Source organism: Lissotriton vulgaris, chromosome 8 (assembly GCF_964263255.1).
Source record: "Lissotriton vulgaris chromosome 8, aLisVul1.2, whole genome shotgun sequence".
Classification (NCBI taxonomy): Eukaryota; Metazoa; Chordata; class Amphibia; order Caudata; family Salamandridae; genus Lissotriton; species Lissotriton vulgaris.
The window spans coordinates 843,559,170-843,577,969 of NC_141696.1; the positions used below are offsets into that span (position 1 = coordinate 843,559,170).

Consider the following 18,800-nt stretch of genomic DNA (forward strand, 5'->3'; position numbering starts at 1 on the left):
ACTAGAAACCTTAGGAGCACCAGCACTATGCTACTAATCCCCCAGAAAACCCGTAAACAAAGGACCTTATCTTGGTCTTTCTCTGGAAATGCTCCCAGAATTTGGAATGCCATCCCTATTCATGTCTGGACGAATCCTTCCTTCAAAGAATTCAAAAGCCAGCTCAAAGTGCTCCTCCTCAATCGATCTCTCACGAAATGACAATGGTACTACAAAGGCAGATCCGCCACCTACTGAGGATCCATGTGCCACGATTAGACTAACTTCCTACAGCATCTTACCCTTTGCCTGCAACATTACCTCCTCCTCGATGACTCTGCACTCGTATGCAACAGGGCCTTCACTGATACCCACCGTTGAATAATGTGTTCAATGTTACCTAACTGTTTTTTGACAAATGCTGTAAAGCGCTCCGATACCTTCGGGTCTGGCCAGCGCTATAGAAAACTCGTAAATAAATAAAATAAATAAAAATGTCCCTGTACCAGTCTTGTGCAGAGTTGGTTTGCTCACTGCCCTATGTTTAAGTCTGTTTAGAGACAACCGCAGTTGTATCACCAGCCTAATGTAATAAACAATTATAAATAAAAAAATGCATATTTGTATATGTAGAAAAAGGGATGTTGGGTAAAACATCTAGATCACTGGTATGTTTAGCTGCAATTTATATTCCGGTTATCAAAACAACCAGCATCGGGTCATGGGCGTCACTTCACCAAAATGCCAAGGGTAGCAAAAGTGACATCACATAATTTTATTTTGACCAATCACATAATACGAAGTGAAATCATACCATGGGACACTGAATCCTCCCAGGAAGAGATACCTATATTGCACTCCTTTATACTTATTTGTTTTACTGAGCGAAAAGTTAAATGTCTTAGTTTGCAGTCTGAGCTGCAGAAAGTAAATCGTGCACGTCACAGCACAATGAACCTTCTGTTCTCTTGTTGGTTTCACCTTTTGCATACCTCTGAAGCCAGGGGCCGCAAAGGCAGTGCCAGGGGTCGCAAGGATTATTCTAGGGGGCGTGGATGAGACCATTGGCGACCCCTAAGTGACGTCATGCATGGGGTTAGCCACTGGCTCTCTTGCAATGTGAATGGCTGAAGTTTTCCTAATAACCCATGCACATCCACTGGAAAAAAGTGCAGTTCACTGACAGGGCTGGCGGTCTAATACATTACTTTGCAGATTGAGTTTTCCTTGAATCTTCTATTGTCTTTTATTTGTTTAGTCATCCTTATGAGTTTAAGTTACAGTAATTCAAAGTCAACAGTACCCTGTCTTTGATGCAATAAGAATCATATTTTCGTGGAAACTACATAAAAATGTAAAGGTTCTAAGTACAACTTCCTGCGAAGAAACACTCTTACCGTTCTATTAAAATTAAAGGCGATGGTTAAACTTCAAATTATTATTACAAGCATTTAGCACCCACGTTTAGGTAGTGGAATATTTTATTTTTTATTTTTGTGGCATATACTTACATTAAAAAGTAACCATCACATCAGCTACTAGACCAGACCTATTAGTTTTGCCAATGCTTGTTTATTTTTCCTAACTATTACATCAGCTGTCAAACCAGACCTATTAATTTTGCCAATTCTTTTTTTTCTTTGTTTTCCAGCAGTTCACATCATATACATTTATTGAGTACACATTACAATGACAGTGCGTCCCACATAACAACCCCCCCACAAAACCCCTTCCTGTGTTGAATGACAGTAATAATTTGGCATTACATTATGAACAAATAACACCGTACAGATCTGCATACCCACATGCCCACCACACACTTGCATTGCAGAACGATAAAATCCAATGAACATCTTTAACCCAGCAATGTCACCCGTCTTGTTCACCCCGAGCCAATAAATATTCCCGAAAGGGAGCTCAGATGTCTCTAGGGCGTGAGGACCTCGGTAGTACATCAGCGTATAGTTCCAATTGCTCAAGGCAATACATCATGTCCTTTAGCCATTTAGCAGAACTCGGCCGCTGGCGACCATCCCATATGAATAACACCCTCCTCTTTGCCAATAACAACGCCACCCGTACAAAACGACGCATTGTAGCTTTCAATCCCGGCACGTACCCCAATAAGCACTCCTGTGGCGTACAGTCTGGCATCCGGCCTGTCATGATATATATAAGAGTGACAGCCTCCTCCTAATAGAGGTGCACCATCCTACATTGCCATGCAAGTTGAAGGAAGTCAGCCCCACCCTGCCCGCAGTACCTGCAGCAATCTGTATCCCTGAGCCCCATCCTGTGAAGGTTCTTGGGAGTGTGGCATATCTGGTGTAGTAACTTTAGGTGAATAATGCGTAGGTTACTATTGGATGACAGCCTCGCTGTCAACATGCATATCTGTTCCCACACTTCCACCGTAATCTGTGGATCCAGTACAGTGTTCCAATGCGCCAAACTTTTATCCCCTTGACGTACCGTCTCCCCCTGCACTGCCCTATACAACCTAGTCAGCAGTTTTTTCTTTGATGCAGTGACTATGACCATCTGTAACACCTTCGACATTACTGGTTCCTCTGGAAAGCAAGTAGAGTGATCTCGGACAGCCCTACGCAGTCTGTAACAGGTATATTGAAACAATGGCGTGGGATTCAGTATATAGTCCAAATCTGCACCCGTGATATATGTCCCCTCTTTGTATAGGTCACTCATATGAGTGAAGCCTGCCTCCCTGAGGGCCGTAGTCGGGCCACGCTACCCGCCCACTGAAAACGCGGCATGACCTTCAATGACCAATGCCAGAGCATAAAGAAGCAGTCTATTTGTCCGCCTCCCAATCTCCTGCCACGCTGAGACGGTAGTGTCAATCTTGTTGATCTCCGACTTGGGCGTTTGTCTATTGGTGTGCGTGATTGTACTTTTTAATTGCACAGGGCATGCGTCCCCTTCCTCCACAGCTACATGGGGAATGAAATCGTGCAGCCTGAACGAAAAATACGCACACTGAGCCTGCCCGCATAGATAGTTTACAAAAAGATTTGGGGCATTAGACTCTCCCTCCTCAAATGGCAATGTCAGTGTAGCCCAGCTTATTCTCGGTGGTTGCGCCCTCACCACCAATCGTAGCAGTTGAGTCTGTACTGTTTTGAAAATTTTTTTGGTCAAAGGGATAGGGATATTACAGAATAAGTACAGTAACGTGGGGAGAATAACCATTTTTATCACCGCTATGCGGTCCGCCAATGAAAGTGGCAATCCAACCCAACTCCGTATAGGCACGTCCGTAGTTCTCCCCGATTATGGTTCAGGATCACGGTGTATCCAAACACCCAGGTATTTGACTAGGTTCTCTGTCCAGACTAAAGGATACTCCACCTGAGGCGACACCGTAGCAGGTGTAAGGGGGATGAGAACAGATTTCTCCCAATTTATGTGCAAACCAGTATAAAGGCCAAATTTAATGTATTCCCGGATAACCTAGGACAAGTATGTCTGCAGTTCTCGAACGTAGAGGATCATGTCGTCCGCGTATAAAGAAATTCCCACAGGCCGATTGTTAAAATTCAGTGCAGCTGCTCTGTGAGATTGACGAATTTTGCATGCCAGGGGTTCTAAAACGATAGCAAAAAGAAAAGGGGACAGTGGGCAACCTTGCCTAGTTCCCTGCTCAATGGCAAACGGTTCCGAGGTGAGCCCACCCACTCTTACCCTCGCCAACGCATCAGTATAAAGGACCTGGATCCAGCGTACAAAAACAGGAGGGAAGCCCATCCTATAGAGGATAGACATCATATAATTCCACTCTATAGAATCAGATGCCTTGGCTGCGTCTAGAAGAACGGCCATGGCTAGCAACTCCAGGTTGAGCACATGGAATATGGCAAATATCGTATGCAAATTCAAGGTGGTGGAGCGGTCTGGGATAAATCCGTATTGCTCCGGTAGCACCAGGAGTGGCATCAAAGGTTGTAATTTAGTGGCCAGCACTTTCGCTAGAATCTTTGCATCAAGATTGATCAAGGAGAGAGGGCGAGAAGATTCACACCGTGTGGAAGGCTTATCCTTTTTCAACAGTGTGACAATTAAGGCTTGCTGCAGGAATGGCGGAAGATAGCCCAGATAGTGTGCCTCTGCATACATCGCCAAGATATGTGGGATAAGGCGATCGACATACTCTTTATAGAACTCTGCAGTCGGGCCCGGGCCTTTTTATTAGGCAGTGATATAATGGCCTCCTTGATATCTGCCTCGTCAATGGGAAGGCTGAGACACTTCCTATGCACATTGGATAGCCAGGCACAGGCCGTGTCAGCCAGATAGTCTTGCACTGCAGATTCAGGCATGGCACCCCGGGACGTATAGAGTCTCAAAAAAAGAGAGAAATTGGGCTATGATGCTGCTATGAGAGTAATGATCTTCGCCAGCTTTATCCACTATATGGTCGACCGGGGAGTGTCGTTTCTATCTCGGAGTCGACTGGCCAGAATCCTACCAGGCCTACCACCCTCGCCATATGCTCTCGCTACATATCGTTTAGAGAGGTATTTTATTTCTGTTAACGTTAACGAGTTATACTCCTCAACGTATTCATTAATGTGTGCCAGTGGGTCAGGGGAGGGCGAAGCAGCGTATTGGAATTCCAACTTTCGTAATTGTTCTTCTAACCGTCGCAGCTGACCCCTCAGATCACGTAGAATTCCCGCCTAGGTACTGATACATACCCCCCTGATCGTGACCTTAAAGGCTTCCCACAGGGTTGCGTGACTGTAGACCGTGATCACATTTAATTCAAAGTATTGTACAATAGCATTTCTGATTGTCTCAGCATAAACTGGGTCAAGCAGTGAATCCGCCCGAAAGTGACAAGTGAAGGGTCGATGCGGGTTAAGTGGAACAGCTATTGTAAGGACGACGGGATTGTGATCTGATAAGGTTCTCGGTAATGTGTAAACCTTCTCTACCCACCCATTAGCCTCCCCCTTCAGTATCCAATAATCTAGTCGAGACCAGTTGTTAAAGGCAGGAGTGATGTGTGTGCCTTCTAGGAACCCTTCATTTCGCAGTCGCCAGGCATCCACCAAGCCCATCTCTTCCATAAAATCACGTATACATTGTGCCACTTTAACCATACGTGCCCCAGTTGAATTGGATTTATCCACTTGCGGATTGAGGTGTGTGTTGAGATCTCCTCCAAATAAGAGCGCTGCTTCTGGCCAAGTGCGTAATACATTAAATAGCTTCATGAACGATGCCGGATCATCAACCACTGGCCCATAAATTTTCACAATAGTTACCAACACCCTCCCCAATTTTCCGTTTACCATCTCCCAATGGCCCTCATTGTCAACATAAGTGTCAATAGGTTGAAACAAGACCCCTTTCTTAATAATAATAAGGATCCCTCTCGCATAAGTAGAATAGGAGGAGGCAAGGCGATAAGACGCCCATCTGCGTGCCACCGAACCCTCTGTGTGCTTGTTTAAATGGGTTTCCTGTAGGAGAGAAATGTGGACATTATGTCTATCCAATCGTGCCAACAAATGTCTTGTCTTCTTGGGTGTGTTTAGGCTGTGAACATTCCAAGTAACACAATTATATTGTTTACCTGTCATCAGTGGCTTGTATGCAACAAGCCACTTTAAAATGCAGAAGCACATGTGTAGCCCAATCCCATCGATTGCAGTGTTGCCAAATACCAAATCTAGTACACAGGAAGAATAATCAACCCCCAAACCTCCACCCACTTCAGCAACCCCAAAGTGCCAAAGACACAATCCACCCCCCACCCAACAATAACAGTAGATTACATCGTACTTGGTGGGTCATGCCCATCGGGGAATGTAGCGGCTAAGTCCACTCCCAACTCTAGGAGGGAGGGGGCCATCAACCATATATTTAAAGAGCACACCACTGAGACCAGCCTCTAGGAAAGCAATAAAACTCTTGTAAAGGGAACATCAGACAAGCAGTCACATCTCTCCATGTCAACCAGTAAAGCAAGGGTCATACTTTCAAACCCACAGTACTCCAGGCACGTAGTGCGGGTCCATCGTACAATGTGAGCCATACCATCCCATCATGTCTGGATACAGGGATGATCCAGTAAGCAATAGTCACATCAGTAGGGGAATCAAAACCCAACCAAACCAGGATAGAGAATAAACTGGAGCAAACACAGTTGCAAGGACCAAGCCCTCCTTACTAATCAGTCATCGACATCAGACGGGAGGTCAGGTGATTTGCGTCTCTGCTGCAGAGATTTGGCATGTTCCATCGCTTGTTTTGGATTCGTGAAGATTTTGCTCCCGTCAGACTCCCTAATGCGCAGCCTTACCGGGTAAAGCATGGCATACAGGATCTGTTCTTTTAGTAACATCGTCTTTACATTTTGGAACTCTTTCCGAGCCGCCTGCACCTGTGCCGTAAAGTTCGGATAAAACGAGAGGATGTCATTCTGATAGGTGATCGTGCCCCTTTGCCTGGTGATACGCAAAACAGAGTCCCGATCTCTAAAGTTCAAGAGATGAGCGATTACAGGGCGTGGTAGAGCACCTGGAGGGGGGAATGCTGACAAGGATCGATGGGCTGGCTTGACAGCAAACATAGGTGACAGCTCGTCCGCCCCACAAACTTCATGCAGTATCGTCTCCATGTAATCTTCCAGGCGCTGCACATTCATAGATTCTGGAAGACCTAAGACGCAGATGTTGTTGCGCCTCGATCTCGCCTCAATATCCTCGTTCTTCACCTGTAAAACAGCGAGGAGTTTTGTAATGTCCGAAGTTTTTGCTGCTACTTGTTGCAGACCGTCCTCCGTGTCTGTTATGCGCTGCTCGGCCTCACCTATGCGTGCCCCTTGCTTATCAAGTTTCGCAGAGAAATGGTCCATTCGGCAATTAAGGGCTTCTAACTTGCCATCTATCGGCAGCAGACTAGCCTGTATGGCAGCCAGCGATTTCTCCAGGACTGTAGGGCCCTGCGAAGCAGATTTGAGTTCTGAATCAGAGGCTGCATTTTGAGTAGCTTTGCCGCCCTTCCGGAGCTCAAAAGTAAGGCGCGGTTGAGATTTGTCCGGCTTGCCCATTGTGCACACTCACTGCAACGGTCTTCAGTGACAGATATCCAGATAATGTCCCCTGCGCACTCGACCTAGTCACTATTATGCACCCTCTAGGCCGGATGTAGACATAGCAGAGTAGGCCTCTATCTCACTGTCCATGCGCTAATTGCCGCTCCACTAGCAGTCACATGTAGGTTATGCCATGAAAGCACAGACGAATCCCACAGGCACTGGGCATGTCAGCTATGTGATGTTGGACCCCCACACACCCGGCAGAATCACAGCCAGCAGCTATATTTTAGGGCCTCTCCAGCTGCGCTCCCACGTGGCGACCCAGTGTCATCCACTGAAAGTCACAGGACAGATTGCAGTAAATTAATTCCAGGGAGATGGGAGGGGCTCAGCAAGCAGGACTAGCGATGATGTGGTAATGCAATCTCAATCCCAATTGTAGAGCTCGTTAACATGAACTGTCCCAGATGCCGCCGGCATACAATCTAGCACAGCCGAGTCAAGTTGGGAAGGCCCCCACTCATGTAGCTCAGGTTGTTGGGATGGCAGACTCACCACTGGAGAGAGGAGTGCACCCGCAAATATCCAGGTCGGGGGGCAAATGGTGAAGCTCGGACAGTCCGGGCAGCGCCGGAACAACGAGCGGGAGAACCGCCTAAGGCCCAGATCCCCGGCTCGCGCGCTGCTCAGTTCAGCAGCAGGCGCCGGCCTCTCGCGTAGATCTGCGGCCAGGCGCGCCCAGTCTCTCTCCCGCACAATTTCAGAAGATATCAGCACCCCCTCTCAAGCCCACTTAGCTGATGTCCATAGGTCAGTGTCAGCCGCAGGTCTCCGCCGTGATACAAGGCAGCTTCTGCACCTCCCAACAACGGTGACAGGTAGATAGGGATCTCTGCGATCGGGCCTCTCACCGCGCCTCTGCCATTATGAAAGTGCGGTCGGCCCGCCTCTCCCACTGCCAGACACCTCTTGCGGCTCCCACTGTGGGCGAGAAAAAAAACCTCAGCTGGTCGGTCGTCGTGTCAGCTACTCGTTCCCACTAAGGAAACACAACGGTTGGCTCAGGATAAGCAGGATCATGAAGGATTATTAACGGTGGCTGGCAGAGCAGCACTACAGTGCGGCCATCTTGCCGATCGCCAAGCTACGCCCTAGTTTTGCCAGTTCTCGTTTATTTTTTTATGTTGAAGGTTGTTGTCTGCCAGAGGTAATCTGCTTTCTCAGATGGGTTATGAAATGGAGGCAGTGCATGTCTGCAGTGGCCTTAGTGTTCTGTACATGGCAAAAAAAGCTTTGATTCTCATTTGTATTCACCAGGTATGTTGTTGTAGGTGATGGAGCTGAGCACATTAGGAAACTTTGAACTGTGCTGGGTGTGGTAGGGGGTAGTGGAGCAGGACTTGCAGAAGGTGCAAGACAGGAAGTTTATATATCTCGGGCAGTCCGCACGAGACGCTATGGAGCAGTGTCCAAGGAAAAACTGGGGCTCTTTTTGGAAGGTGGTGGACCAAGCATGTGATTGCAATATTACCCTACGCTGCAGGGAAATAACGTCAATATTACCCTACGCTGCAGGGAAATAACGTCTTAAGGCTTGATTTAGATCTTGGCCGCCATGTTACTCCATCACCACGCTGACGGATATCCCGTCCGCCAAAATATAGATCCCATTATGTCCTACAGGATTTATATTTCAGTGTACGGGATATGCGTCACCGTTGTGACAGAGTAACCAGTCTGCTGAGATCGAAATCAGACCCATAATCTTTGGTTCCCTTTTTATTTATGGGGCTTATTTAACAGCTGTTTTACCAGTGACAGTGGGCAATAAGACTTACATAATGTATTAATCATTGATCTGAATATATGTGTACAACAGAATGTGAACTTAATCTCCTTTCTATTCTCCTACAGTCAGCGAGAGTCAGAGCAGCAGAGTTGTACTGAGTGAGTTGAGGCCACAATGCTAAGGGTTTCCTTTTTGCATGAAAAATGCGTGTAATGCGCTTGCATCTGGAGAGTGCGAAACTTTATGAGGCTGGCATTGGACACAGAAAATCTCACAAAGCCAACACATTTCTTGGTCCCAAACGAGGGAGAAACAAACTTGTGGATCTGGAACTGAGTTGTCCTTAGTTTTAAGTGCTGCAGTTAGGACACAGTGCTCTACCATCTCATGTTTTATGAATGTTGTTACTGTAAAATGAAAATGGAATGTGAAGCAATGTGTTCTTTCCAGCTCTAAAACCTTCAGACAATGGAATTGTCGTTTGATGATTGTATCATAGCAAATTATGAGTCTGAGCTTTTAATCTCAATCTTGACCACCCAGCATCAATAGTAGAAAATTGTCTTCATTAAGGAAATTAAAGAAAGTTAAATATGAATGAATTTTTGACTATTTTATCACTGATTTGTTGTAGTGAAACTACACTCAAGTGAGAGCACCTTTTAATTAGGCTTGGTTGGCGGGTTATAGATTTTTTCCAGGGTGCAAAGAAATAAGAAAAATATTTTTTAGAATCTTATTTACATTATAATTATATCTTTGTTGACTCAGTTAAAGAATAATTCGTAGATGATGATGCTCTTATGCAAACATAAAATATTACAAAACCCTTGTTTCATGCATACAAATATGAAAATTAATTCTTGACATCCATTATTACAAAAAAGAAGATTTGGCAATGGAAAGAAGTGCATACAATATAGTGTTTACCCTTTTTCCAATAAAAGGTATATGTGCCTATTGGGTGGCATTAATATAAAATGAAAGTTGGTTCATATTAACCACGCAATGTGGGTATGATTATCAAAATGCAAGAGAAGAGATTTGTATAAAGCGGGGAAGATTCTCAGGTAAGGTGTATGGTGTGTCGTATGGGCTGAGTAAAAGGCATCTGAATGCTAGTATTAATTTTTCAAGTCAACTAGATTCTGGTCAAAATACTCACATCTATTAACTACACAATTCAGAAGTCCTTAGAAATAAAGTCACATTAATAATGCGGCAGCAGCCCCATAAAGTAGTTAAACAAGGGAAACGCCTGGTGGAAATTTAAGTTGAACACTTAGGGCCAGATTACGAGTCTGGCGGTCCAAGGACCACCAGACACGTGGTGGCGCGGTGGTGGGTGATCCAGCCACCGCCGCACCAGTGGTCCTACCGCCCCATTACAAGTTGGGTGGTTCGACCACCCTGGGACCGCCCACGCCGCCAGGGAACCCCCATTCCCTGGAGGCGGCGTGGAGGTCAGAGGTCACAATATGTTTGGCGGGACAGGCGGGTTCCAGCAAAGCATATTACGAGTTTCCTCTCCGCCAGGGATTACATGATGATTCCTCCGTCATGTAAACCTTGTAGTAGAGGAAACAAGGGGACCCTACAGGGTCCCCTGTGCCTCCTCCCTTTGTGCATTGACACAGGGGGCATAACATGTGTCCCCCCTGTGTGCATGCACAACATTTCCTGCACGGCATGAACTTTCGACTCCAGCCATGCACAAACCTAGTGAGTTGATCCCATTGCTGTGGGTTTTTCAAAGGCACGCAGCTTTTAAAAGAGACACCATCATGAGAACGCCATGCCGCCAGACTACAAATAACTTGTAATCTGGCAGACGGGTGGCAGTGAGTCTCAGCAGTGCGGGGGTGCAGCGGTGGAATACCACCCACTGAAATACTGAAACTTGTAATTGGAGCCTTAACATTGGTTTCTACTGTGTACAGGTGAAAGGAAATAGTCTTAAAGCCTTTAAACTGCTGTGAAGAAAATTTTAGTTGTTCCGGGTTATCTTTTGGAACTAAATATTTGTGTTTAATGATGGCAATTGATTATAATTTGCATTTCAAGTTTACCAGCAGAAAGTTTAACCACAGCTATAAAATATCTATCATCCCCTATGCCACAATTCGATTCACTAGAAACCATTTGTAAGTTATCAAATGGATTTTTCATGTGAGTGAATGGGCTGTCTGTATGTGTCCAACTAAAGTTCATTGTAAAAAGATTGTATAGTGGTATAGAAAATAAAAAAATTGATTCCTTCGCACTTCGCTCAATATTTATTTACTTATTTACTCCTTTTTTATTTCACAGGCATGCACTGGATGTGGAAGTGGAAATAAATGTGATTGCAGTGGAATTAAAGGACAAAAAGTAAGTAATCAGCGAACTTTTTTGTAATTTTATGTGCATCCAAAATGAAAGGAGTAGTCATTGTTCATAGTTTAGAATTGGAAGAACCATAGTCATTGTAGTAGGACTCCATTCAACTTTTCTTAGTTCCAACTAGTACACACAGTAGGATTTTATTCAAATCACAGGATCATATTGTAAAGTTCCCATGTTCTGTAGAGTAGACAATAATCTGGAAGTGACTCATAATTCAAAGACAATGAATTGACATAAGCGACAAAAACCTTTTTTAATGCAGAAGGAGTATGGAGACCAGAAAAATGAAATAAATCGGAAAATAAAAAATACACACAAATTCTCTTTTTGACTATATCCTGTATTGGTATCAAGCGTGTGAACGCTTGTTACAACCTGCTATAAGACTGAGGTACAAATAATCATAGATGAATCTCATTCAAACCAATAGCAAATGGCAGTGGTACAACGCTGTCAGCTCACCAATGCAGTCACTTTGACCATTCACTTGATAATGTTGCATAGTATTGCAGGGTAAAAGCAGAACTGTGAGGATTTCTTTCCGACATGACCTATATTCACCTGTATGAATTGAACATACTAGAAATGCTATTTACTTGGAAAAAATCTAAGAATTACACAATATCTATTGGTTTTTAATCTGTTCACAGGTTGATTGGCAAAAATGATGCCAGACAGCACTTTTAACTACTCCCAGTCGCAATGTAAATGATGCTGACAAAATCTGTATATTTTCTGTAATATCCTGGTATGCTTGTTACAGGACATTCCTGAAATGATGCTATGACGCCACTCTGGGCAATCATGCACAATTTGTGCTAAAGTGTTACTAAAAGTGCCCAGGAATAATGCGAACAGCTAGAATGTAAGCAGCTTTGCTCTTGCCATTTGTGTTTTATGTGCTATTTTTTTACCAGGAAATGCGATCTTCTGTCAAAGTAAATTAAATTGATACCTGTATAGCACACTACTCACCCGCAAGGGTCTCAAGGCGCTTGTACAAATAGCGCTGTGGAACCCATCCTGGCTTTCCCTGTGAGGCGTCCACTCCTGGGCACCCCCAGGCATCCTTAGCATTGTGGAGATTAAGCAAGCTATTGCCCAGAGTTGCAGAGTGGGACTCTATGATTGGAATAGGCACCGAGGCGAGAATGATCAGGTCTGTGGAATTTTTGAGCCCAAGACCCGCCGAGGCAGGGAATTGAACCCTGGTCCCAGGCTAGACCTCTGCATCAGGGTCTGCCGCTCTAATCATTGAGCCACACTTCTCCACTCCAAAATGCAAAGGTGCATTTCATGCCAAAATCAAGCGCCAAATGACGTATCAGCATTTTTGTATAATTACCTGTAATTTCCTGTAAGATACCGGAAATTTTGAGTAATTATGCAAAAGTAAATTACATGAATTTTGAATGCCCCTACTTTAAACAACAATAAAGTATAGGGATTAGACAAATCTGCTATTGATTACTTATTTTGCGAAACTATACCCAAGTTATTGGTAAATATATGTCGAATAAAATTATAACGAGGGTTACATCTTTTGAAAGTATTGCATCAGTATAATATAACTGAATTAAAAACATTTGTTAAGTCATGGTGACCCTGATCATGGAACTTGGAAAATGAAGTTTCCACCATGCCACGTTAAAATTGATTTGTAATTTATAGGGACTTAAAAGAATGAAAAAGGTATAATGGCTGAAATGAAAAACATTTTCATGAATTATCTGCACCCAAAAAGTTATTCCTTTAGTATTTCTATGCAGCTTCTACATTTGACGTTTCCATACACATCTGGACACAAGGACATTCTGTTAGCAACCAAATGCAATGCAACCTAATCAGATCTTACGAAATATATTAATTGTGTACATATCTCCGTTCAATTGGAATTGGAAAATAACAAAATAACACATATTGGCAAACATAATAGGTCTTGCCTTTGGGACATATTAGTTTTGGCAATTGTTTTTAGCCATACTGCAAAGCATCCTCGATGCTGTGCAGCAGCAACATGGGGGTGGGGGGCAGAAGCAACATGAGGGTGGTGGAAGCACATAGAGGGCGTGGGGTGAAGAGAAACAACTGAGGAGAGATGAACATGAGAAGCAACTGGCAAGAGACCAACATGGAGAGAGCGGGGGAGAAGCGCCCAGGCGAATTGGCAAAAGGGAAGCAAGAGGTATGGAGGATAAGCAACAGGCGAGAGAAGGGCTCAGGTGGGGGGGCACCATGGAGGGCGGGTATGGTGAGGAGAAGAAACGGGAGTGGGAGCAACATGGACCGGATGGGGGAGAAGCACGTGGTCGTGAAAGCAACAGGGGAAGTAGATAAGGGTGAGAGCAACATGTAGATGGGCAGGGAGAGGTATAAGGATAAAAAAAGAAACACAGAGTGCAGGGGGAAAAATGCACCTGAGGTAGGCAGCTGGAAAAAAACATGCATTCTCATTGAGTGCTTAACCGAAAAGGAAAACTAGTTCTTGAAAATCAAATAATGGAAGCACAGAACTCAGCCAGTTAAAAGTGATGATAACGAGTCAATGATCCATGGGAGGAAGAAACACGAGACTGACAGGCTGGGACACGAATAAGAATCAGGCAAATGAGAGTGACAGAAAAGCCAACCAATGTTAAGAAATGGTTGGTCTCCAAGACCTGTATGTTCTTGGTAAGCCCACTAACTTTGTCACAAAAGACAGCATGTGCACTGTCTGGTAGATGAGACCTAAAAATAGCATGGGTGTTGCGGCAGGCCATGCATTCTAGAACCAAGTTGTAAGTATATGTACTATACCGCACACTTAATTCCTCCAACAAGCATTCTCTAAGTCACTTGGTGTGGTGTTGGCTGCAAGCCTTTCTGCTTTCTCAATGCTTATTTTGTCATCGTTTTTGAAAAAGAGGGTAGTTGAGGAAGCCCCCAGGCCCTCATCAATTTAAATAAAAGTATATTTTACTTTCGAAAAGCACACATTACCAATGTAGATCCTACCACTGAAGTGAACAACTTTGTAGATCTGTTGCTTGTGAAAGGGAAGAATGACATCACTCACATTGAAGTTTGCCCATTGCACCATGTTGTACTCTGTAGTGGATTGGAGAAAAATATGAATGACACAATAATAGACCAATAGAAGAAGAGGGATGATTGAAAGCTGGTAAAAAATATGTATATTGTACATATAATTTATAATGTTAGTAAAATCTGAAGGTCCTGACTAACACAGTCCTAAATATTGTAAATGCCTATTATGCCATGAAATGGAGAGGCAGTCGCAGTCAACATGAATTTTTGTAAGATTTTCATACAATTCTACTGTCATGATAGGGGAAGCCATAAATAACAAGATTTGCTATACCTCCCTACATTCCTACTCTCTTCATTGTAAAAAAAAAAAATACAGCATGTGTGTGTTGCCAAAGCTCAGAGGATAGCAAGGCCACAAATGCAGTCATATCAAGTATCATATTTGACAGGCAATGTGAAATCAGAATTGACAAGTGACAAGTTATCAATGTCAGGTTAGTCTGTGACCAGCAGTAAACACCACATATTTTGAAAACTATATTTCTTGGCAAGTTTGCCAAGTAGTGACTTTCATTGATTTTATGTGGTGCTCCATCCACAATGGTCTAAAAACTACTGTATATTGCAAAAATACTGAAACTGACAGCTAACAACACCTGTTAAGTGTGCAGTGTTAGTCTGGGTCTAATAACCTCTGTCGGAAAAAATCATAAAACCGATTAAGTGCATTACATCTATGAATGTTATACCATGTAAGAAATAGTTTACCGGTTGAGGAGGATGAAGCCCCTTCTCAAGCAGCAACCACTTTACTTCTTTGCACAAGCAAGCCCTAATTTAACCTGCGATCTATCCTTGGGTGGCTTGGCACATAGCAGTCAGGCTTCACTCACAGGCAATGTGTAAAATATGTGTGAAACATTTCAAGTAGTAATACAGTAAAAACACACCACAAAAGGGATCCCACAGTAGTTTAGAAAAATATAATATTTTTTAATAAATAAAACAAGACCAGAATGACAAGAATGCAATTAGGAGAACTGGGGACATTCAGGTTTAAAGATTCCAGTAAAAATAGCGCAAAAATCACAAAGCGTCAAATGTGGATATCTGTTCATGCTGACCCCTATGGGGCACAGGGCAGCTACATGAACCCAGTTAGGCTCACTGAACAGAGTACCTCAAATCCTGGTCTGCAAAGCATTGCGAGAATCCATGTTGAAGATTCATCACAGAGCCGAAGCAATGCATTGGTTCCCAGATGCAGCAAAGCTTCTGTGTGAGGTCCTGCTTCGTCGTCGAGGATATGTGGACAAGGGCTAGAGATGTGAAGTCCAGTCACAAGGATATGTCGCGCAGTCGGAGCAATGAGTCAGTTACGGGGAGCTGAGAGGCTGCGATGTGGAGTCCAATTTCGTTGTTGAGGCTGCCATCAATGAGGGATGCAAGGGCCTGCGCTGGGGATGCGTTGGGAGACAGCAGTTCTGATGCAGCAACAGGCTGTCATGTGATGTGGGTCTGTGTGATAGTTGCAATCCACACTGCAGCAGTGATGTGTCAGTTCTGCTCTGGTTTGCATTGTGCAGCAGAAGAGATTTGTCGGTTCCCCTAGATCCACAGAGGCTGGCATAACACCTTAGGCCCACTACCAAGGGTCTAGGACATGGGTGGCACCACTTGGCATGGTACACTCAAAAATGGCAGAATCTAGGTACAAGTTCAAGGTTGTTTCTGCCTTCTATCCCTGAGTCAGGAGCCCAGTCCACTAGCCCTTCGAGTCACTTTGGAGTCCTGGGTTCAACAGATGCGAGTCTAGTCCTTACGCAAGCAGTCCTTCAGAGCAGCAGTCCAGCAGAGTGGCAGTCCTGTCAGCAGCACAACAGTCCTTCTTCCTGGCAGAGTATCCACAGGCCCAGAAGAGTACTGAAGAGCTGGTGTCTGAGGTCCAGAATGTATACAGAGTTGCGCCTTTTAAGGGGTGAAGGAGCTTCAAGAGGTTTCTCTTTGAAGTCCCCAGGTATCACACCTTCCCTGTCCTGGCTCTAGACTAACTACAGGGGGTATGCAGCACTCTGTGTGGAGCCAAGACAAAGCCTATTCAAGTGTAATTAGGGCTGTGCTCAGCTCCACCCTCCCATCCTGCTAGTGATGGCCCATCCAGGCACACCTAAACTCTCTATTGTGTGCGGCTGTCTAAGAGGCATGTGGCTTTCTAAGAGGCATATACAAAGCTCAACCGGCAGCTACATCCAGCCATGTGACCCAGAAACAGGCTACAGGTATTAAAAGGCCAAAGCAGGGTAAAGCCAACTATATAAAAGTTGTATTTTCAAAATTGCAATTTAAAATCCGACTTCACCATAAGTTAGGAGTTTTCATTACAATTCCAACAACACCCAATGTGAATTGGTTACCAGCTGCCATTTGGAAATTACAGCTTTTTAATGTAATAATTTAACTCCAATGTTATCCTATGGGAGAAGTAGACCTGGTCGTGGTGAAAAACAAATTTGAGAGATTTTCACTGCCAGGATATGTCAAACGTAAAATGACATGTCTCACTTTTTAAATACCTCCATCCCAGCGAGAGTCTTCGCCCTGAGGTACCAACAGATAGAGCGGGCCTCACTTTATTAAACTCGAGCTGGATATGAGGGAGGTGAGGTCCATCCCTGGACAAGTAGTGATATCGCCAAGCATCATGCTTGTCTTAAGGATTTGGCAATGGTAACAGGATATAAACTGTATGTATTTATCCTTTTTTCAATATTGCAGTGACATAAGATTTGCAGAGGTCCTGACGAAAGCCAGGGAGATTCATCCCTAAGCTGAAACATGTTGACCTCGTAGACAGTGTTTTATTTCTAACTGTCTTTTTTTCACTAGCACATTGGTTTTAATTTGGAAAACCTCAAAGAGTATACACTAAAAGAATGGTTGTATTGTATACCCATGGGGTTTATCCGATTTTATCTCACTAATTTCACTTTTTGCACAGCTTTGTCTTCTGAGAAAAGAAGTTTAGAAAGTAACTGTAATCTTTACTATCTGCACAATCTTTTTCTGTGACAATCCACAAGAGGAGTCAACCAAACCTCTTGCTTCTCCCTAAAGGGAGAACTAGAGTCAGTTATTTTGGTAATACCCACATGATGACACTGGGCACACATATCTGTGCAATGATGGGATACCAAATATCCAGAAGTGGCTTTGGTTCACTTTTTTATGCCTTTAGTTTTCTGCATCATAGTGTTTCCTCTCTACCTACTAATCATTAATGAGATAGTGGTATTAGCAGTACATGTTTGATTATTAGACCGCCAATTTTTTCATGTTTTCGACACATTAAGGATTTGGGGGATTAAAACTTGGCTGGTCTTTCAATATTTTTCCCCCGGCCCTCTGTATTGTAGTAGTTGTTCACTTTTTAAATACACTGCACTGTGCACTATGGGGTGTCCAGGGCCTACCCAAGGAGTGACATATATGCATTAAAAATGAAGGTTAGGGCCTGACAAAAGATTTTTGGCCAGGTCAAAATAGCAGTTCTAAGCTGCACACACAGGCTGCAATGGCAGGCATGAGGCATGTTTAAAGGTCTACTTAAGTGGGTGGCACAATTAGTACTGTAGGCCTACTTGCAGTATTTAACTCACAGGCCGTGAGAGCATGTAGTACCACTTAATTTGGGACTTATAAACAAATTAGATATACCAATTGGGGATACACCAATGTTGCCATGTTTTAAGGAGTGAGCACATGCACTTTAGCACTGGTTAGTATTAGTGAAGTGCGCAGAGTCCTAAAGCCAGCAAAAATGGAGAAGGAATGCACAACCTTTGTGCCAAGACCACCCAAAGGCTGACAGATTTAACATTCTATATGTTGCACTGACTGGGCACTATAACCTACAAACAGGATGCCAGATGACACAGTGAAGCCTGTGCAAAAACAGCATTTTTCACACATCTTTGTCTGATAGTAAACAAGACATTGATACAATCAAATGTAATGCATCTGTCAAACTGTCGCCCTTCTCTCTACTCCCTTACATGGCCAAAGTACTGGAGGCCCACGTGGCGAAGTGCTTGTCTAACTTAATGGAACACTCTAACTATCTAGATTCACTCTACAGAGACAGTGATATTGGCAGTCCTGACACCTTATAAGATAAAGCTGACAGAGGCATCCCACATGCCCTGGTGCTATTAGATCTCTTGGCTGCCTTCAACACGGTCGATCACGGTATCCTGAAGGACCGTGTCAGGCAGGCTGGCATCCAGGGCTCAGCCTTTAGCTGGATAAGCTCTTTTATCGAAGATTGCACGCAAGCGGTATGCATAGCCTCATTCACAGCACCCAAGCTCACAACAACATGTGGGGTCCCACAGGGATCCTCACTATCCCCCATCGTTTTTAATCTTTACCTCTTACCTCTGATTCAGTCCCTGAAGGAAAGGAATTTGACCACCTTCAATTATGCCGATGACTTACAGTTAATGTTTAATTACGATAACTCACCTAACTCAGTCCTCGAATTCCAGGCCA

The 18,800-nt window shown here is 44.1% G+C and overlaps 1 protein-coding gene across 2 annotated transcripts in view; it reads left to right on the forward strand.

Annotated features, from left to right (window-relative positions):
• The window catches only part of COL4A1 (collagen type IV alpha 1 chain), a 515,832-nt gene that overhangs the window by 156,445 nt on the left and 340,587 nt on the right, over nt 1–18,800 (forward strand). For both annotated transcript variants that reach the window (XM_086934756.1, XM_086934755.1), the window contains exon 2: nt 11,145–11,204. In XM_086934756.1, the coding sequence (XP_086790882.1) occupies nt 11,145–11,204 (60 nt within the window). The remainder of the gene's footprint in view (nt 1–11,144; nt 11,205–18,800) is intronic.